The following is a 21,859-nucleotide window of genomic DNA, read 5'->3' as shown; positions in this document are numbered from 1 at the left end:
AAGAAAAAACAAACATAATTGTTTAGATAAATTTTGACCAAAATTTTGTTAGTTAGAAATTCTAAGTACACAAAATAATAACTATCATTTGGAAATAATTTGAGAAACCATTCTCCTCCAAACCAGCAGATGGCGACGAAGCTTCTCTACTTGGTTTCTCGCTATCCAATTAAAACGGGGATTCTACTTGACGTTTGCTCCGAGCTGCGCTTCCTGGTTACGGCATATCCAAGCTAGGCTATCAACTCGCTGGTTGTCTTCTCTCGGGTTTCCGCAGTTCGTCTTCCCCGCGGTGACAGACTGACATCAGATAGGACTTCCACCGCTAACCCTCCAGGATGTCTTTCCTGGAGAAGCCGGCCCCCGGCAGCCTGCTACTGGACGATACAGTGCCCCTGACGGCGATGATCGAAGCCAGCCAAAGCCTGCAGTCCCACACGGTAAGTGTTAACCGAAAGCCCCCGCCGGTTCACCGCTGACAGCCGGCGGCTTCAACAGTAAAATCGTCGTTAACGTTTCCTCAGTATGACTCACTCCTCGGTGCTGCTGTGGCTAAAAATATTAGTTTTCGGGATTTTTTTTTTTTTCTTACAAGGAGGCGTTTTTAAGTCGATGGCTGCGTGGCTAGTTCAATTATCGGACACGCTGGACAAGACTAGTTTCTTTTTAGTTTAGTTTCCCAGACTGTTGCTGTCATTGATTTTTGGTAAGCCTTTTTGCTGATTACAGTGGAGCACTGACACTGGTTGCCCCACGAGGATCGCTTTAATTATTATGCGGGTCCCCGTTTTTCAGTTATATACCAAAGTCCTTTAAAATATTTTGCGTTTTTAGATTATTGTTGAAACAGCAGCACTCGTTGGCTGATGGTTTGTTTTTGGGTTTTTTGTTCTTAATGGGCTAATTTAATATTAGTGCAGTCACTCCGAGAAAACAACTCAGCTAGATTCTGTAGTTATTATTTTCTTCAGCTCCATATTTTTTTAGTGCTGAAAAACAAAAATGTGATTTTTGACAAGTTAACTAGAGCAGATCAAAGTGAGCGTGGGTCTGTGTATATGTAAACTGATAAAATGTGTGATTATTATTAAGCAACTGCTGAAATCCACAGAAACTGTAAAATTATCGGATTTTTCATTGGAGTTTGGGGCGGTGTCTGATGGCGTTAGAGGCCAAAGATTTAAAGGCAAAAAGCAATGCCTCATGTTACGTTATATCAAAATGTGCAGCCTTACAATGAGAAGCGTTGGTGAATAAAGTAAACTTGGTGTCGTTGAACTGTGGCGGTTGTCCGATAATGGGTGCATGGCAGCCTGTTTGTTGTTGACAGTCCGGCTGCGATCAGCTGAGCTAGCCAGTTAGCTTAGCACGCTAATGTCAGCACTAAAACAGAATGATGTCTTCCACTGAAGGCACTAATACAGCTGGATGTGAGTATTAATCATTAACGTCCTGTTTTCACGTATTTATTTATATCTGTTAATCCACGGGGTTATTGTTTTCTCTCATTCTTTAGCCCACAGTGAGAATAAACAAAAATAAGCAGCTCTCTGTGCGTTTAAAGCTATGTTTTGCTGTTTGTGTGATGCCAGAACTATCACAAGACCTTTCCAGAGTTTCCCAACATGTAAGCAGCTCCAGAATTAATTCAGCTTTGAGAGGACAGGCCTCTGGTTACTGCACTGTGCTCAGACAGTAAAGTGCTGCTAGTCATTCTGCTCTATCACCAATTACAAACAGCTGACTACACAGAAACAAACACTGATGGGCTCGAGTCTCTCACGGGGTTTCATTTACAGTGATGTTTCCAACACTGCATTACAGGAGTGCATGCAATGGGAAGAAGTCATTAGATGCAGGGTTCTGTTTTAATTAATGTTTTAATTTAATTATTTAAATCATGTTTATGATGCACATCATAAAGTCTCAGTGTGCACTATGGAGCTTTATGGTCTCATTTGGCAGGTGTTACAGCACCTGACACAATCCAGTCAGTGTAACTGTTGTTTTTTTTACATCTGTGGTTATAGACTTACTCTCAGACAAATCACCTCATAAACAAAGTTTTCACTCTTCTGTGGATATGTGAATAATTTCATTTTGGAGAGCTCTTCTGGCAGGTAATGTGCAGGTGAAATTCTGATGTGGTAACAACCTTAAATAGAAGATTTGGGGAATTTAAAGACTTTCTGTAAAATTTCATAACAGCTTTTTTTCTGGATAAAAATCTGGGGTGATTAGGCATTATTGGTCTGCGAATACAACAGGCGCAGTGTTGTGTTAACTCCCTTAAAAGGAGTGTATTCATTTTATTGTTATTTTTGGCCATTAGATTAATAAAAATGCATTTAATAACTTAAACCCTACTTAAAGAAAATGCTCAAATATTTTTATCACAGTCCTGGTAATTTTCACTTGCATATATGGATGAAAAACCAAGAAATTGGCTTTATTTAAAAAAGGAAAGGAAAGCATTGAGTGGTGTAGCTAAAGTGGGGCAAGTTATACCATCATCTGTTTTGAGCTTGCCTAAATGCAAAGGGTAAGTCACTTGAACTTAACAGTGTGCCAAAGTGGAAAAGTACTGCTTATTTAAATATATGTACTGATTAAATACACTTTAAACAATCTTAGGTTTACACATTATATTTTTCCCTTGCTCACTTTAGCGGATCATCTGCCTCCATCCCTGCAGTCCTCCTCTGTCATCTCTCTGGATGTCCTCTTTCACTGCATCCACGAATATTCTCTGTACTTTTCTTTTACTTCAACCTGGGCTGCCCCTCTGGCAGTACCTATTTCTGTCCTTTTTTCTAGTCACGTCCATCCTTGTTCCTCTGTCCCTCTCATTGAAAATCTGAGCATCTTAAACTCTGCTTCCGAAAGCTCTACTTCCTCTGTGGCTCCATCTCCAAACCACACATCATAGCAGATCTTGTAAATTTTCCCTTTCTCTCTTGCTGCTGTCTCTTGGTCACAAATTACCCTTGACACTTATCTCCACCAACTCCACCCTGTTTGCATTCTCTGCTTCACCTCTTGTCTGGATGATAGTAAACTCATCCACCTTCTGCTGGCTTTCATTCCTCTTCTCTTTAATGCATACCTCCACCTCTCCAGACTATCTTTCACCTGCTCCCTCCTCTCACTACAGATCAGTGTCATCTGCAAACATCATAGCCCGAATAAATCAACTCGAGGTCACTACAATGGTTCAGTGCACAAAGTATAATTCAGTGCAGCTGTTAAATAATGAGAAATGTCAGTTTTCTTTTAGGGTATTTCCTCCTTTCATCATCCTACTTCTGCTAATGCGAATGTAAACTGACACGTGTTTGTTCTTCAACAGCAATCTGAAAACTTGGCCTGTTTTATTTTCGCTTTGGATGAAGATTTGTGATATAATTCAACATCACCTTGTTTTGTTATCCAATCTGGGCAACTGCCTTTTGAAACGTATCCATTTAATGTCTCAGAAAACTAGTATAAACACAATATTTGCTAGGCAAGAACAGGAAGTTCACATTTATCCTGACTGGTTTCTAAGATATACACATTTGGAAGCGTCACTGAATATAAAACATTTTATAAAGACATCGACTAAGAAAACACATTTGGTTTTGCAGCAGTTGTGTATAAAAGTCATCGGTCTGGCCACCTCAGTGGACCTCATGTTAGTGGCTTTACTTTATGAAACAAAAGCTTTTAAGAAAAGGTAAAAAGACAGCAGTTCAAAAGTTGAAAGAGGAGCTGATTTTAGTGGCATGAAGCTCCAAAATGAGAGATTTTATTAACAAACATCAGCTGGATAGCAGTGATTTCAGGCCTTTAGCTGTTTGTGAAGCTGCTCTGCTCACATGATTGATTGCAAGATTACAGCAGAAATCTGAAGCTCTGAAAGCTTGAAATAGACGGTAAGTGGACTGAGAGGATTAAAGAGGGGAAAATGCAGGGTTTACACGCTCGGTCCTGTTTTCATACTCGTGTCCGTCGTTTCTGACGGTCGAGAAAATATTTTGCTCAGCAGCTTCATTGCAATGATCTGTGACAAGGATGGCATGAGCAGACAGATCCTCTGATCTGGATCATTTATGTGGAAATGAAACAGAAAGCGGATTCACCCAACATGTGTGAACCCCTTTAACGGTGCCTTTCCTGCGCAGCTGGCCTCGCTGCAAGAGTTTTGTTTTGTTGTTCAATTTGTTGTTCAAGTTTGATTTCTTTAAGTATTTTTATTAGTTTTTATTACATTTACATTTACTACATTGGTGCAAGTGAGTGGATTTTAGTAACAGTTTTGATCATTAAAACACAAAACCTCATTAAAATCATTATTTTGCTCCCAATTTGGCTTTGGTGGAAACTTTTGTTTTTCACATTCACTCTTCACCTGGCCATCCATACTATCCTAACCAATCCCCTTCCTTCCTTCCTTCCTTCCTTCCTTCCTTCCTTCCTCTTTCCATGCACATCCATCCATCCATCCAGCCTTCCTCTCTTCCATCTATCCTCCTTTCTTTCAATTCTTATTTGTTTTCCATCCATCCACCTCCCTGCCTTGCTTCTTTCTTTTCCTTCCTTCCTTCCTTCCTTCTTTTCCCTTCCTTCCCCTTTTCCATCTTTTATTCCTTTCTTCCTCCATCTATCATCTATTCATTAATTTTGAATTCCTTGCATCCTTCTTTCTTGCTTGCTTTCTTCCTTTTAGTAACACTAAAAGGTTAAATTTAATCCAAGTGAAACCTTATTATCAGCTCTGCATTTTGTTTTAAATTACACAATTACACTATATAATAAAACAATGGTTCTATTTTCTATTTTTTCCTCTGTCTCTCAGGAGTACATCATCCGAGTTCAGAGGGGCGTGTCTTTAGACAACAGCTGGCAGGTAAATCTTCTAATAACAACCTCAAATTGGTCACCTGGAGAATCAATGGCTCAACATCCACATTAGGCTGGAAGTCACATACTGTACTACAGCTTCCCTCACAAACGTTTAGATTGTGTTTGCTATTTCATCCTGGTTTTTATTTGTTTCTGTACATTTTTTTTTCTCTGTTTGCTGATGCATCTGTTTTAGTCTTTAGCAGAAAATTGAAGTAAAATAAATGTGATTTAGAAGAGAAGTAATTGTTGCTATACTCCCCTGGCTGTGTGCTGTCTCTTGACAAACATAAAATACCAGCACAGTAATGCTGTGAGGAACCTCAAGTCATCTTGGGCCGGATATTTACTTTAACCCATGCGTTAAACAAACTTGTAGGACTGCTGTGTCATGTGTGCAAAATTGAAAAAAATGAAAAACATCCTGTCTCAGAGTGACAAAGAAAACATACGTTTGTTAACGCTAGGCTGAATTGCAGTAATTTTTTTATTATCATGTTCCTTTAAAATCTTCCTGAAAAGCCTCCAGCTGATCCAGAGACTATAAAGAGAGAGCATATTTCTCCCACACTTGCTTCTCTTCATTGGCTCCCTGTTAAATCTAGATATGAATTTAAAATCCTTCTCACATACGAAGTGTTGACTAATCAGATCCTATAATATCTTAAAGACCTCAGAGTACCTTATTATCCCAGGAGAGCATTTGCTCTCAGACCTCTGGTGTGAAAAGTAGAATGGGAGGCAGAGCCAAGTAAGGCCTCTTTTCTTTGGAACCCGCTCCTAGTTTTGATTCTTTCTTACTTTCCTTCTGAAAAAGCTGATAGTTAGGGCTGGATCAGGTGACCTTGGAGCATCCCTTAGGTACGCTGCTATAGTGCTATAGGCTCAGACTGCTGGGGGAACTTCATGTGATGCACCGAACACCTCTTTATACTCCTGATTTGGTTCTCTCTGTGCTACTCTTCTGTCTTCTCTTTCCTGCCCAACTGGATCTGCTGAAGCTCTCTTCCTGTTAATAAGGGAGTTCTAAAAACATCATCTGTTTATCATTAATTCACTTTTCTTTTTATGATTTTAACTCACAGCTTGCTGGAAATATCCAACCAAAATGTTTTTAGTGTTAAGCTGTGCAACTTGGAGGAACTTTAAAGAAGGCAGGATACATACGCTTCCCTCACATTTTGCCTTCCAAAGTCAGCGTTTTCTTAATGACCTGTAACGCTGCAGTCCTGACAGGTGTGTGTGTGTTTGTTGCAGGTGATTCGACGTTACAGTGACTTTGACGTTCTTAACAACAGCCTGATGGTGAGTTCCAGTCATGAACTGCATGACAGCGAATGAAGTATCCCTGTGTTTCAGAGACTGACTCAGTATGTAGATCGTTTCATTGACGTTTGAGCAGATTAAACATTGAATTTGTTATGCTGCTCGCATGAACGTTGTGGAAACGACACACTTGGAGACATCACATTAGCTCGCAGTGGTCAGCTGTGGAAATGAGCAGCAGTAATATGTGAGAGACTTGTTACTGTTTTGCTATGACTTTTTTAAAAACGGCAGCAGCCCACAGACTAAAAGTGCCTTTAGCCACTCATACAGCCACTAAAACAGTGTTGCCCAATCTTCTTCCTGTGTGCGAAAGCTCAGAGACGGTTGGTTACGTCCGGTTCAAAACTCTGTTTACATTTGCCAGAAGCCTCGGCTGGTGGTATAAGAGGCCGGCAGTCATCTCTGCACTGATTCATTGTTATTAATGCGCAGCTGTAGTCTTAATTTTAGAAAGCATACAGAGACAAAATGCTACAGGTCTGCAGTGTACAACTACACACAGAGAGGAAATAAAAGCAGTGGAGAATAGTGGAAGTGCAAACACATACAGTAAGTAGGTTTTATGGATGTAAAATTTACATTAAATGTTTCTGTAATCTAGTGTTCCTCCATTTTCAGAGAAAGTAGAACGATGCTTAAATTCGGGAAACCTCAGTGTGCTCAGTCTGCAAAGCTTCTGCTGATCAGATTATGTTGTGGTTTCTTTTTCGGCTCTGCTCTGCATATTTTTATGTTGCAATATACAGTGATGCAATACATTTAAGAACATGAGCAGCAAATATTGGCACATGGAGGAAGTTTGCCTTTCAAAGCTTTCTGCCTGACAGAAACATAGACTGAGGAAAAGATCATTTCTATCTAATAATGACACTAAACACTTCAGTCAGTTATCATGTCTTTCTGAATGTAACAGTCAGTGGAGCTGAGTTGTATCTGACTGCTGAAGATATGGTTGTTACTTGTCTCAGAGTAAAGACATATCATTCCTGGATAACAGGAAGTTAAACATTTTTCTGCTGAGGCTCTGCATGCTCATTTCCTCTCCATTGGTCTCACTCTGACCCTGACGTCCCATCAGCCCCCAGTCTTCCGTCAGCATGCAGAAGAACTGTGGAAAACAGAGTCACTGTGATTTTTCATTCATGTAGTGTTACAGTATACAGAAAAACATCTGTTTAAGCCTGTTGATAAAAATATGAACCCTTTTCTCTGTCCTCCTCTTCAGGTGTGCGGCATCACTCTCCCTCTCCCTCCTAAGAAGCTCATTGGAAACATGGACCGGGAGTTCATCGCAGAAAGGCAGAGAGGACTGCAAACTTATCTGGACACAATTACCCAGCATCCTCTGCTTTGCAGCTCCCTCCCAGTCAAGAAGTTTCTGGACCCCAACAACTACTCTGCCAATTACACAGGTTTGCTTGCTCTCAGTTTACTGGATTTCACACACGTCCGTAAGCTTGGCAATTCAGTGGATGTTTGGGACACATTTCTAAATGATCCTGGTAGCCCCCTCCTCTCAAATAAAACATGAAACAGTTTCAGCTGATTTGATGCCAGAAGATGATTCGTGTTTAGCTGTAGACAGAAAACAGCTCGCAAAAGCTCTTTGGCCACCAACAACAAACACATGCTACACAGCCTTTATCTCACCTGTTTGATGGTGTTTAGCTGCATAAATGGTTCCATTAGGTACCAGGGTTAAGCAACAGAAAATACGACAGTATATAAAAAATGAATATTTTATTATTTTGTTTTTTATATGCAGGTATGAACTACAAAAGTAAGGTTGGTTTCTAAAATGTGACTGATGGGACTTAAATATGCAATCATGTCGGTTTGGTTTGGAGATGCATGAAAGGGCCTTGTGACAGATACATTTTTGTAGTTTTTAACATATTCTGACTTTGATGCGACAGAGTGATTCAAAAGAGATGAAACATGAGACATGTTGCTGGGTTTGGTTTTTTTTTTTTTTTTTTTTTTTTAAACTTCATCATGCGGTTAATGTGATAAGATCAGCGACATGCAGTGACTGGAGCAACATCCGTTACTTTACAATACAGCCGTTCATGATTCATAACGATTGGTTATTTATTGCATATGAAACAATTTTCTGTCATTACTGATTTCTTTTGAAGATTCAGAAATCATCAAATTCTCTAAAATTCTCCCACCCAGCTACCACCAGAAAAGCCAGAAACACAAAAACGATAAATCCAAGATGATGTAACACATATTTAACGCGTCTGTATCAGCTTGGGGATCATGCACGTGAAAAATGAATAAAAATGATTAAACACCTTCAAAGCTTTGAGCTCCAGTGAGCAGGGTTCATATCAGATTTGTCTTAGAGAGCTGTGAGAGCTGTCATGTCACCTGCTCATCATTCCCACTTTCTGATTTAACGGGAGGCAGACGACATGAAACGGACTGTTAGGAACAACTGTCACGTACAGTATTTGGGCAGCTGTGTCGATGTGGCTGGTGTGTGAGTGTGTGTGATCACTACAGTATGAGATTCTGGAAACACTGCACCAGGAACTAAAAACTGAATGGCACATCTAGATTGCAATCCTGCAAGATACAGAACTTTACACAGCTGTAGTCGACATCAAAATTATACACAAGTTCAGAAGTAAAAGGAAGCAAATTTGTCACGGGTCTCTTCCCAGTTTATTTTCTGACTCCTCATATGAAGATTTGTTTGTTTTGGTATATTTCCCACAACGGCTGTAGTCTGAGAACTCATACTTGCAGCTGCCGTGAGCCCATACTCCGAGAGCATGTAATTTAATGAGTCTTTAGTTTCATTAAAGTGTACTGTGTGGCTCTCTTTCTCTCAGAAATTGCCCTGCAGCAGGTCTCCATGTTCTTCAGGTCAGACCCAAAGTGGGAGGTCCTGGAGCCTCTTAGAGACATGGGTAAGTTTCAGTCACATGACACATTAAAAAGAAATCTGACTGATTTAGTTATAAAGCATTAGTGAATAGAGTGCTGTGACTGCAGTGTTTAGTTAAGCTTTGTTTTCCTTTCTAATTAAGATGATCATGGAGGGGTTGGTGGTGTTTGTTCAGACCTTCCATCCAGCTGCTGACATCTGTTATCATCACTTTATGTTCATCCTGCTACACTTTTTCTTTTAGATTAAAATGCAGTGATCATGGGTTCGTGTCAGCCATTATTTGAATAAATTGAAGTCATTCATTTAATTTATTTTTTGATAAATAGGGAGTAAGCTCAGTGTAATTGGGGATTGACATGTTTCTTTTGTATTTTGTTTTTTTCTTGTTTTGTTTTTCTGTATTTTCACCTCTGTTCTATTCATTTTGATTGTACAGCACTACGGTCCACCCTCGCTGTTTTTAAATCGACTTAACTTGATCGCTTTAGCCTTTACAGCTGCAAATGTAATTATGAGAAAATGCTAACTGCTAAGAAGCTGGAGGAATTTTAGGGGGTGGCACAGAAGCTAAAAGCATTGTTCTGCTAACGGTGACTGGCCAAACCAGTCAGTTATGACTGAAGCAACATAATCTGTGCAGCCCATGAGAAAGTAAAGCTGGATATGAATTCAGCGTTTAATTTGTGAGAGGAAGCCTGTGATGGTGCTGCAGTATATTAGACTAAATGTTTGACTCTTATTGGCTGAGTTACAGTTAAAGTAAGGCGCTGTTTTCTGTTTGTGGTTTTTTTTTTTTTTTTTCAGGCTGGAGGATCAGAAAGAAATATTTTTTAGTCAAAAGCAAAGAGCAGACCAAAGAGAGGTACCTGCTGAGCTGGGTGAGTAAAACAGAAAGAATTCCTGTGACATTGAAAAATGATGACTTAAAAAATATTAATTAAATATAAATGGTGGCTAAATATCATCTTTTGCCAAAAGCCTCTTCACCTCTTCACTGCAGACAACTTGAAAGGCTTTGGAGCTCTTGCAGGCTCTTGTTTGATGAGTTATATTGTGGAAGCACTTACCATAAATATTTATTTTATTGGTTAACTGCATGTAAAGCTGCATGTATAGAATCGCCAATCAAATCATATGAAAACTGGTTTAAAAGTTTGCTGACTTTACCATAAATTACATTTTAAAAGCTTTTGGAGAGATGAAGATTGCCACATCTCTCTGTGTTTGTAAGTCTAAGGTGACTTTACAGCTCTTGACCTCTGGAAACTCTGATTTATGACTCATGAGTTAAATCCTTCATATTTCAGTGTCTCAGCCTCCAAACTGATGGCAAGAATGTCAGAAATGCATTATTCAAATAATCTACATTAGATAGCACATGCTGTAATCACCAAAATATTTTGTTTTATATGGCTGAGTTCAGAGGACGGTACACAGAAACAGTCTTCAAGAGTTTAACAAAAATATGTGGAAACAAGAAAAACTTTGCTCTTTGACATCTTTATTACTTTTTTTTGATAAAAATGTGACTATTAAGTGGTGTTTCATTCCCCCAAAGCTCAGAAGAGATCAAATGATTCAATAAAATTAGGTGATGTTATGGTATCACCCAGCAGGGAGGGGTAACACATGTTTTTGTGTGTGTGTGTGTGTCTGTGTGTAGGTGGACCTGGGTCCTGATAAGTTCCTGTCAGACAAAGACCTCCAGTCAGCCATAAAGCTGTTGACCAGCCTGTCTGTACGTCCGCACCACATATTTGTCCAAGAATTAGACAAAGCAATCTGTAACATCAGAGCTAGCTAGTGACGTGATCATGTACCTTAATTTGTTAGATCAATTTAGAAACTGTTCATTCTGATGAATTGTCAACTGACAATCCAGCTAAAGCTAACCAGCTTTGCACATAAATGGCAAAGTTGACTTCACTACAAATGGTATAACAGACAAACACCTGATCAGAGTTGCATATGTTTCCGGTTATGGCCTGTAAGTGATTAAACTCCTCTTCCTCGACAGATCCCATATCTCTGTCCACTGTTGTTCTCCAGCACCAGCGAGTCTTCAGCACTGCTCATCCGGCCGTTCAGTGAGAAGGGCTCTCTGAGAGACCACATCTGTAAGGTAAACAGTCTGTGTGCTCGTGTTTCAGTGCTTCAGTCAAACTTTCAGATAGTCGAACAGCATCTGAACCAAAGAGAGGCGCCCTGAAATTTCAGCCTGATTTCATGAGTCACACTTGATGGAACCACTTATCTCTATATACATGTAGTTTATAGTTTTTTGCACTATTCATATTTTCCCAGTAAGTCAAACTACAATGTGTAAAACCAACAAAAGACATGGCACTGCTAGCAGTTATTAAATATTAACAATTATTAACCATAATCCCTCTACCAAAGTCAAAAAATGCAGTTTTGTCAGATTCTGCCTGCATTAAAATTGTGCCTGGAATAACACCTGACTTGCTTCCGCCCTACTCAAGACAACTCCTGTCAGTTGTGCTTAAAGTAGCGTTGGGTCTACTTTTTGCAGAAGCTGTGTCAAGCTACACGAAACAAGTGAGGGAGGCAGGAAGTCAGACGTAGGAACGACCGGGAGAAACTGATTTAAACACCCAGAGTAGACTAAACACTCCTAAATGTCTCCCTGTGTGATATGAAGCCATAGCTGAGCAGCATCAGTTGTTAAATTTAAAATAAAACATCGCTGGTGTGCTTTTTACAGAATAACATTCATCATATTGGAATACACAAGTTGCATAATGGGACTTTTTTGCATGAGGAAGGATTCCTGTATGCGTTGCATTAATGTGTTTCCTTAAAATAGGCTTGATCAAGCTGTGTTTGTCAAGTTTGTCAAAAGTAGTTCAAACAAAAATCTTCCTTTGTCCAGGTGAAGCCCAGGGAGAGTTACCTGAAGAAGTACTGCAATCCAAAGAAGAGTCAGGGCCTCGAGCTCCCACACATAAAACTGTACGGCCGACAGATTTTGGAGGTACAGACACACATATACACACAGTCACATATACGCATACACACACATATGTATGCACACATACATATACATATATACATACACTGTGTGACTATCTGTGTGTTTATATTCAGGGACTAAAGCTCCTCCATGACGCTGGTATATTTTTTGGTCACCTGCACACGTCTAACGTTCTTGTGGATGACGGCGTGTGTCGACTGATGGACGTGGAGAACGGCATGCTGGGAGTTCCCTCTGCACTGCGACCTGCCTTCACCCAGTTCAGGAAAATTAACGTATGTGCACACACTGACTCAGTTTGCATTAGCCTGATTAGTTGAGGCTAAAATAAGACCTAAACCTACACACACAGATTCTTTTTATCATTGCTGTAATTAGTGTGACCTCTGAAATGATTTATTAAGAACTGAGAGACTAAATAAACTACGTGTGCCAGATGATCCACAAACTGTTGTTTGAAGGTTTGAGAGACAGAAACTGTTTGTGTGTTCACGGCAGACCACAGAGAGCATTGATGTCTTCTGCTTCGGACATTTATTGTACGAGATGACGTACGGCCGACCGCCAGACAGCGTGCCCATTGAGCAGTACCCCCCTGCCCCCTCCACAGCTGTGGGTCTGTAAATACACACACACACACGCACATCCTGTATTTTAATATGTAGAGACTGAAATGTCTAAATGGAGCAATTGCAGTTTTATTGTTGCTGATCTTTGATGGTTTATTTTTCAGTGTCGGTGCTGCAGTCTATTCTGTCCACAGAAGCCTGTAAAAGCGGGATGCCGACAGTGTCGGCACTCATGCAGACGCCGTGAGTTCACCTTTTAGTATTTAAAGTAACACACAGCTTGAAAGCCCTCGGGGAGTCTTTGTTATCCCCCAAGTGCACATAGGAGCTTTTTTTTTTTTTTTTTTTTTTTTTAAAGTTATGTCTACATGTCTGTGAAGGTTCTCAGTCATCCAGGTCATCGTAGTCAAAGGAGTTTGCAAAGAAAAGCGTCTGGACTTCTTTGAGTTGCTTGAAGACGTTTCACCTCTCATCCGAGAAGCTTCTTCAGTTCTAAGGTCAAATGGCCGAGAGTCCCAGATTTAACCCAGTGGGAGTATCCCCCCAAGGAGGGACAAAGGACCCCCTGGTGATCCTCAAATCACATGCGCCAAGGTGTGAAAGTGGGTGTGGGACCTAATCAGCCAGGGTTTCGGGTGAGCCCATTGTGAAACCTGGCCCCACCCTATCATGTGATTTCCTGAGGTCAGATGGCCCAGGATGTGAGTGGGCGTTAAGGCGTCTGGGGAGGGAACTCAAAACTGGATTATAGATGGCAGACAGTTGGTGTCGTAAACCACCGCCTCTGTTCAAAGATGGTCGCTCACAGTGGACATAGATGGCCTCTTTCACTCCTCTTTCAAACCATCTGTCCTCTCTGTCCAATATGTGAACATTGGCATCCTCGAAAGAGTGACCTTTATCCTTAAGATGCAGATGGACTGCTGAGTCTTGTCCCGTGGAGGTGGCTCTTCTATGTTGTGCCATGCGCTTGTGAAGTGGCTGTTTGGTCTCTCCAATGTAGAGGTCTGGGCATTCCTCACTGCACTGTACAGCATACACCACGTTGTTCAGTCTGTGTTTTGGAGTTTTGTCTTTCGGGTGAACCAGTTTGTGTCTGAGTGTGTTGCTGGGTCTGAAGTACACTGGGATGTCATGCTTGGAGAAAACTCTCCTGAGTTTCTCTGATACACCGGCTACATAGGGGATGACAACGTTGTTGCGTCTGTCTTTCTTATCCTCCCTCGCTGGTGTCTGATCTTCTTTTCTGTGCCTTTTTGCTGACTTTATGAACGCCCAGTTAGGATAACCACATGTTTTCAGTGCTTCCTTTACATGTGTGTGTGTTCCTTCTTTTTCCCTTCAGGCTTAGAGGGAACAAGTTCTGCCCGGTGGTGTAGGGTCCTAATTACTCCAAGTTTGTGTTCCAGAGGGTGATGGGAGTCAAAGAGGAGATACTGGTCCGTGTGTGTGGGCTTCCGGTCAGTGGCGTGTCTAGAAAATTTTTGTTGGGGGGGCCAGGTAGGGGCACAGATTTGGAGAAGGGTGGCAGATGTAATTGGCAGATAATGTTAAAAAAAATTCTACCAACAGTTAACCATCATTCAATAACCCTGTAAACCTAATAACTGAATTTGCTTTTGACTCTTATTAGAATGAGGTTTTAACCACTACGGTGCAAAGTTTTTAGATACTGCGTTGATGAAGTACAAGAGATACAATCAGTGCTTTGTCAGTGTTTACTCAGCATTCAAGGACAGCAATATTTGCATAGTATTTTTACTGACATATGGTGCACATATGTTTTGGGCAAAAACATTTTTGAATATTAAAATACAAACATTTTTAACATACAATTGGCAAATTAGCCAATGCAAAACTTTATCTGCCTATTAAAAAAAGAAGATAATCTTCTTACAAACTGGTGTTTGATTTTGAAACAGGAAAAAAGTGGGGAAACAAATGAAAAGACTAACATTTGAATGAAACCTGAAAGCAAGTAAAGACTTTCTATGCTGCCTTATGGTAAACTTTGGTAATATTGATGTATAAAGAACAACACTGGCTGATGATGAAATACAGTCAGCTGGCATGGTGACACTGCCAGTATTAACCTGCAGGGCTGGACTGGGACAAAAAATTGGGCATTTTGACTACAGACCGGCCCACCAGGTATTAAAGCCATAAAGCCTTTGAATGAAAACAAACGCTGTTGTGACAGTGATGTACAGTCTTGTTGGTATATGTATGATTTCTATCAATTTTACGTCAGATAAAAACTTTGTTCGCAAGATTCAGATAATTATTAATAAAAGCTAGATATTTTAAATGAGAATAAGAAAGAAAAGTATTTCTTTGTGCCCCCCTTTCCCTGTTAATGCCCTACTTGGCCCCCTGGCATAACTTTGCTAGATCCGCCCCTGCACAGTTACCAGCTGTCAGCTACATAAAAAAAAAGGATCCTGGTGTTATTTGTCTCTCAGAAACAGTTCATAACTTCCCTTCAACTCATTCATGTCACCTAAAAGGTAAACCTGTTTCTCCATCACCTGTTCAGCTCTGATGAGTCAGTAAGGACATCTCCTGGTTTCATCTTCATGTTTCCCTCTCACCACATATCCAAACCGATATCATGACCAGCAGCTTTACAGCTGTGGCTCCAGCAAACATCAGCTGATACTAGAAATTAATATTAAATAAATTCTAACAACAGCTGATCAAGCTTAAACGTGCTGCTGTTGTTTAGTGCGACATCCGGCAGTTTCCTCTTTCTGGTGCAAAGTGGGCGATAAACAAACAAGAGAGAAAAGCCGATCAGCTGATCATTGATCAGTTTCATGATTGAAGTAGCAACAGGAGAGGGAGGGGGGAGAATGAGAGAAGAAGAGGCAGCTGTGCAGCAAAGACACAGAATAACTCCAGCGTTGTGTCTTTTTCATTATAGTTAAAGTCCGGGACAAACAGCGTCTCTTCTCAGCTCAATACAAAACCTGTAATATTTTCTCTGAATGAGGGACCATTCCATTTTTTAAGGAGCCGTTGGCAACTCTACAAACTAACCTTATGAATAAAATAAAGTTCACTATCAGTAACATCACAGCACCCACCCAGCTGTATAGAAACTCTGTCATGCTAGCTAGTACGCAGTACGAGTTATTGTAACTGAGTGTAAAAAGTCAGCACAACGAAAATAAACTCCACCTAAACTTGGTTTATATCTGACCCAGATAGACTGCAGGTCATAACTTCTTACCTGAAGTTCAGTTCACCTGACACTCGGACTGGCGGCTGCCTCGGGTCTCTCCTCCTCCTGCCTACCCTTCCCTCATCCACCTGCTAGCCGCCGTGGAAGCTCCGCCATGCTCGATGGCCAGTCCAGCTATGTTAAACTGTTAATCTTTCGCCGAAAAACTGTTTTCTGTGGTGCTGTCTTTCGTGCTTGGCTCTCCTACCTTTGCTAACATGATGCTCATAGCGCAGAAGCCGATGCTGCATTCACTTACACTCGGATATCTGAGCTTCACTGTGAAAACATAATCGTACATTTGATATTTCATTGGATTTTATTGTTTTCGCTTCGGGGTGGCACCTGGGGTGGCCAGTCTGGTTGGGGGTGGCCTGTGCCCCCCAGGCCACCCCGCTGGACACGCCACAGCTTCCGGTAAACTTCAATGTTGAGGTTGCCATTCTCTTCAATGTGCACGGCGCAGTCCAGGAAAGGCAAACAGTTGTCCTTAGTGTCTTCCCTGGTGAACTTGATGTTTTTATCCACGGCGTTAATGTGCGCTGTGAAGGATTCCACTTCTTGTGTCTTGATTTTGACCCAGGTGTCGTCCACATATCTGTACCAGTGGCTGGGTACTCTCCCTTTAAAAGAGCCAAGAGCCTTTCTTTCCACTTCCTCCATGTAAAGGTTGGCTACAATAGGTGACACAGGGGAGCCCATGGCACAGCCATGTTTTTGTCTGTAGAAGCCTTCGTTGTATTTGAAGTATGTTGTGGTAAGGCAGTTATGTCTACACAAACCCAAAAAAGGACTGTAAATGCATGTTCTCTCCATCGTGTCACTACAGCTCCTGATGTATAGGAGAAGCTGCAGAAATCTGCCAAATTTAAAGATTCACATAAATCAGCAGTTTGTCTGCAGACAGATGACCTTGTTTCAGTTTCTGTAAAATGAGGTTGTCTTACAGTATTGTTTCCCCACCATCAGCCCAGAGAACCAGGGCCTTCCTTCAACTGGCTTCTTGTCTCTGACTTGTTGACATTGTTAAACTTGTCAGGGGCCAAAGTCCCAGCTGGTATAGTTCTCAGGGTCCTCACAAGCATGCAAGCCTGCCCTCTTTGGCACTGTGACATGTGCGGGAGAGGACTTTCCAGCTAAATTACTCCTAATTCAGTTACGCTTTTTCTGTGTGAAACAAACCTACAGTGGAGAGGATGAAAAGAACACTTTATAAGGCTTTTATACAGATGGTGTGATAAATGGCTTTTAATGGCTCTTTTATTTATTTATTTATTTATTTTTAGATAATGAGGTAAGCATATGTTCAAATAATCCCTGTGAGACAAAGGTTCAGATGTCAGGCTGCTATAAACACTCAGTTTAAGACAGTTTTTAGCTTGACTGCCTGAAGGACTGATGAGCTCATGTAATGGCCACTGTCTGTTTGTCCTGTTACACCCGCTTACAACATTGGGTTGAGATTAATTTGGGCTGACTGTTTCAGCCTCTTTTACTTCTCAGTAGATTTTAATGTCATTAGTTTGTGCAGTACAGCCAACTGACAACGAAGCATAACTGTGTTTTTGCACTTCACACATTACAAAAGCCTTTGAGTTGTCAGAGATCGTGAACTGGGTGAGGTGCTGCATCACTAACATTCTGGTCGAGAGGGGGACATCCTCATCTATCCGCATCGGGTACACAGCTTTGTCTGTGAGCGCTAAAGCCTCAGCCACTGCCTGCTCAAATCTTGTGTTTATGAGAGGCAGAGAGTCACATAAAAGCTGAATAAAGAGAAGTGTAAGGTTTATTTTTCTGAGCCACCAGTTTTGTTTTCCAGGCTTTTCAGTGATGTCCAGCTTCAACGTTCAGAAAAGCTCCAGATTAAGGTGAGAGGTTCAGTTTGACGTTATTGCCGTGAGTTTGTTCAACAACAAAGATGAAGAATAAAAATGAAGAATATCTTAAATATCCTCCTCCAGGTCCCCGGCAGGCTGAAGGAAGCACTGAAAGCAGCAAAGGAGAGCCTGGAGAAAAGGCTGCAAGAGGAGCAGAGACTGGTGGGTCAACATTCTTCTGTCCTCCCACAGTACTTGAGCAATAATTTCTCTGCATTGCTATTTGTTCTCTCTCTTGGTTTTAAAGATTTGAGTATCTATGGACAAGTTTTCTTGTGCATACAGTGCGTTTATTTTGTTTCCAAATGGTTTCTTTTTTCTTTTTTTTGTAACTTTTGCGGTTTAGCTCAGACTCAGTGCTCCACAGATCACTGTATTTCCCGTAATCCTTGATAATGTAGGTAGAATATTTCCAAGTCTGTCCACACTGTCGGTAGACACAAAAAGAGGAAGTTTCAAGCTTAAGACAGCAACTTTGTAGAAACTTGCCTTGATTTGATTAACACAGACTTTTACGGGAACAAAGACTCTGTATTTTCCCCACCCTCCGTCACTTGCATTAAAAGCACACAGGAAAGTATGACCAGTATGAGTAGGAGGAAAGATTTAAGAGAGACCTGAAAAAGTGTGAATCTGTTCTAAAGTTCAGCTAGTAGGCTGACATGTTGTGACATGAATCATACACCTGCTGTCTCTTAAATCACTGTAAACATTTTGGACTTTCTGTGTGAAACAAATAAGGTGAAATCAGTTTATGGCTGTAGACTGTATATTAAAGATGGATGCGGCTTCCAGATGCTTTAATGCCTCAAACCTGCACTATTTCTAACAGCCAGCAGGGGGCAGCAGTTTTGGTTGGGGGATTTTATTTATTTTTTTTCTAATGAGTTTATAGCCTCAGTCGCTAGCTTCAAGTCTAAATGAATACAAGTTGATGACAATGCTTGAGGCTTGAGCTTGAGGCTTCTAAGGTTTTGCCAGTGGATGATGTAATGTTGGCTATGTCCATCTGTTATATACAGTCAAGATTCAAAACTCTCGGGTGACCCAGAAAAACAAGTTTATAGTGGTGTTATTTGCTTAATTTGTTCAAGAATATTCACCGTCAGAAATACGGGATACACAAATCTACGAGTGCAGTGTTACAGGGTGGCCAGTTTTTATGAGAAATTTCCTGATGTTGAAAATAACTTTCTGTATGACTGTCTGATTGCAGCTGCACCAACACAGGAGGTTGACCAGAGCTCAGTCTCACCACTGCTCAGAGGAGGAGAAGAAGAAGAGAAAGATCCTGGCAAGGAAGGTCAGCACGCACCAGCAGCTCTAATTAAAATTTAACACTTCCTCTGTGATGAAAATGGGTTGTAGTTTTCTGTCTGAAGTGAAATACATTTGATATACACAGCCGACAGATCGTTCCAGAATTAAACACACAGCTATGGTTTTATGTTTGCAGAAGTCCAGACATTCAGCTTATGAAAATGAAGAAGATGTCTCAGTCCGAAACAACAATAACTCTGGTAGGTCGCTGCTGTTAGAGGCATTTCTTGGCACACGAGCGCCGCCGCCATCTGTTAATGAGATCAGGAAATTAGGACAGAGTATGTGAGGCTGGCTGTGATGGCACATGCAGCTTTCATCTGTTACTGTTAAAGAGACCATCTAACCTCTAACATGCCAGGAGATGTTAAAGTTAAGAGTCACTCTCAAGTTAAAGATGATTAAAGGGGTTTCTTTGTCCCGTCTTCAGGTTCTGGAGCTAGTTCCCCGCCCACATGCCCTTCCTCCCCCACTCCCCCATCAACCACAGGTACGTCTGTCAGACTGTCTTTACAGCTGTCACTTTAACTGCCTGTTTTTCTCCCACCTGTCTCTTTGTTTTGGACATTGTCAGGCAGACTGTGTCGCCCCCCCCCCCCATGATGAGAACCTGCCAGGGTTGTGCTGTGACTCACATCAATAACAGTTTTCATCTGAAATTTGCCTGTTTGATTATAAAGACTAATCATTAACTTGAAATATCTGTCTCTGTCTCTTCACCTCTTCTCTCATCGTGTGGTTTTCAGGCAGGTATCTGTCTCTGCAGTAGTAGTACATCTTATTGACTTTGTTTTGTCTCTAGGTAGGTGAATGCAGGGTGGGAAACCTGGATGTTTTATTTCATATTTTAAACTTTAAATCTGCCAAAATTTTGTATTTTTCTTACTGTTTAAAAAAAAAAAGTAAAATCTACGTGCTGTGTGTCGGTCCATCCCCAGCTGTATGAAACACTGATGTAGCCACAGTTTCATCATCTGAAAACTGAACCACAAGCTTCTGAGATGGTCTGTTTCACACAAACGGCACCAGCAACACACACAATGAAGAGGGTTAGTTTATAATGACTTGAAATTGACTCAGCAGAAGCTGATCTGCTATAGCTTCCTGTGTCAGAGCACCTGTCAGTCAACACAGCCACGCCCAAAACTCAGTTATCCAGGTGGATAAGCTTTTCATCCATCCATTCTCTTCCGCTTATCCTTAATATAAGATAAGCTATAAAATATATTTATCCCACTCAGCTAGGAAGAAGGGAACTGTCCGAAACCAGAGCTGTATTCTGTACTATGGGGATTGGAGCAGTTTCAAGCAGCATCTAGAGGACCTGCAAGTGTTTTCTTACCCTTCAATCTTACTGCAGATGGACATCTTGAAAAACAGCTTTATAGACATAGTGAAATTTAAACAAGTTGTTTTTGTTTTAGTATTTTACTGTAGTTTTAATACCTCAGCCTTGTTTGAAAGAAAATGGGATGGACAAGCAGACAAAAGAAAACCATAAGACCTTCAAACACTTAGAGGAAGTTTCTTTAATTTTGGTACAAACCATAGACTGTATTCAGAAGATGGACATAGCCTTTCTTGTATTCTCCATTTCTACACTTGGCACCCAAATTGTGCGTTTTTTTTTTTTTTTTTTTTTTTTTTTTTTCCTTTTCTTTTTTACTTAATACCAAAGCCCAGTTTGCGCTGGTGCTTTATGCCATCTAGATTTTTCTGGAATATATTTAATCTAAGCTTGGTTCAAGACATACATCTGTAAACTGTACATCATACAGAGCAGCAAGAAAAATCTAAAATGTCACCAACTTAGCAGCAAAACCTGCTGACACAAAGTCAACACCAGCTTCCTTCCCTGCTGTTAGTGTCTCCTCTCTGCTTTCCTCTCCCTTCTCCTCGTCCTGGTGATACTGTGTAAATGCTGATTGGTCCTCTGAACAGATAACCGTCATCTCCTTCTCTCTCTCCTTCCTGTGCTGTCTCCACTGTAGAGCATGCTCCATTCTGACCGTGTCTTTGGGTAAAGTAAAAGATTTCTGATGTCAATGATGATGAAGGTCTCCAGTGGGGTTTTTTTTTTTAAGCTGTTGTATACCCCAGCTTTCCAGCAAGTTCCTCGTTACAAGACCTGGTCACATTTATGAAGGCCATTAATGAAGGAAAGAGATTGATTTAAACTGTTTGATCTATTTGTAATCAGACTTTTATCCATTAATCCTTTATCTTTTTTTTAAGCTGTCAAAAAGTCTTTGATTCAGAAACATCAGCAACGTTTGATCATTTCAAACCAAACTGAGTTTATGTAATCACCGTGTCTTATTGGCTAATCCTGCTCTCATAGGTTTGAGTCTGGAAATGAAGAATGAAAGAACTTGTTAATGGGGTGTATGCACATCTTTAAAAAAAACCTCACAATCTGCAATGATTTCCAAACATCGCATGCGGTCAAACTCCTTCCTGACTTAGACCGGCTGTTTTCATTGGAGATTGTGATTGGTCAGCTTTGCCTGGTCAGTCTGTTAGAGCACGTCTGTCTGTCTGTCTTGTTTGTTTTGTCTGCTGGTTATTTGGTTAGGGTGAGGTGTCACTTTTTTTTCATCATCATCATTCCAACACTTTGTGAGGTGGTAATAGTTGAATTTTCTCTGTGCCATTAGCTGTGAAATGTCTTTTCATTTTACCCCCATAGGTTTTCCTCCCTGCCTTACACAGCTCTTCTGCAGATCACAAAAAGCTATCATTTTATTTAAGGTTTTT

At 40.8% G+C, this 21,859-nt stretch overlaps 1 protein-coding gene across 3 annotated transcripts in view; it reads left to right on the top strand.

The window, feature by feature from the left end:
• The first annotated feature begins 192 nt into the window (after window positions 1-192).
• pxk (PX domain containing serine/threonine kinase) overlaps window positions 193-21,859 on the top strand; it is a 29,091-nt gene continuing 7,424 nt past the window's right edge. Inside the window, exons 1-18 of one of the 3 annotated variants that reach the window (XM_005469700.4) lie at window positions 193-440; window positions 4,838-4,888; window positions 6,142-6,189; window positions 7,439-7,625; window positions 9,057-9,134; window positions 9,920-9,993; window positions 10,779-10,853; window positions 11,133-11,237; window positions 12,009-12,110; window positions 12,224-12,385; window positions 12,609-12,726; window positions 12,844-12,922; window positions 17,725-17,773; window positions 17,867-17,944; window positions 18,999-19,085; window positions 19,239-19,302; window positions 19,533-19,592; window positions 21,094-21,122. In XM_005469700.4, the coding sequence (XP_005469757.1) occupies window positions 339-440; window positions 4,838-4,888; window positions 6,142-6,189; window positions 7,439-7,625; window positions 9,057-9,134; window positions 9,920-9,993; window positions 10,779-10,853; window positions 11,133-11,237; window positions 12,009-12,110; window positions 12,224-12,385; window positions 12,609-12,726; window positions 12,844-12,922; window positions 17,725-17,773; window positions 17,867-17,944; window positions 18,999-19,085; window positions 19,239-19,302; window positions 19,533-19,592; window positions 21,094-21,110 (1,536 nt within the window). In that variant the 5' untranslated portion in view covers window positions 193-338 and the 3' untranslated portion in view covers window positions 21,111-21,122. Of the gene's footprint in view, window positions 441-4,837; window positions 4,889-6,141; window positions 6,190-7,438; window positions 7,626-9,056; window positions 9,135-9,919; window positions 9,994-10,778; window positions 10,854-11,132; window positions 11,238-12,008; window positions 12,111-12,223; window positions 12,386-12,608; window positions 12,727-12,843; window positions 12,923-17,724; window positions 17,774-17,866; window positions 17,945-18,998; window positions 19,086-19,238; window positions 19,303-19,532; window positions 19,593-19,676; window positions 19,802-21,093; window positions 21,123-21,859 lie in introns of those variants that run through there. The other 2 variants (XM_005469699.4, XM_003447699.5) reach the window with 2 other exon arrangements.

The sequence above is a fragment of the Oreochromis niloticus genome, linkage group LG5, assembly GCF_001858045.2.
Source record: "Oreochromis niloticus isolate F11D_XX linkage group LG5, O_niloticus_UMD_NMBU, whole genome shotgun sequence".
NCBI lineage: Eukaryota > Metazoa > Chordata > Actinopteri > Cichliformes > Cichlidae > Oreochromis > Oreochromis niloticus.
The sequence above is the reverse complement of the archived record's forward strand: the minus strand, read 5'-3'. Positions and strand labels throughout refer to the sequence as shown.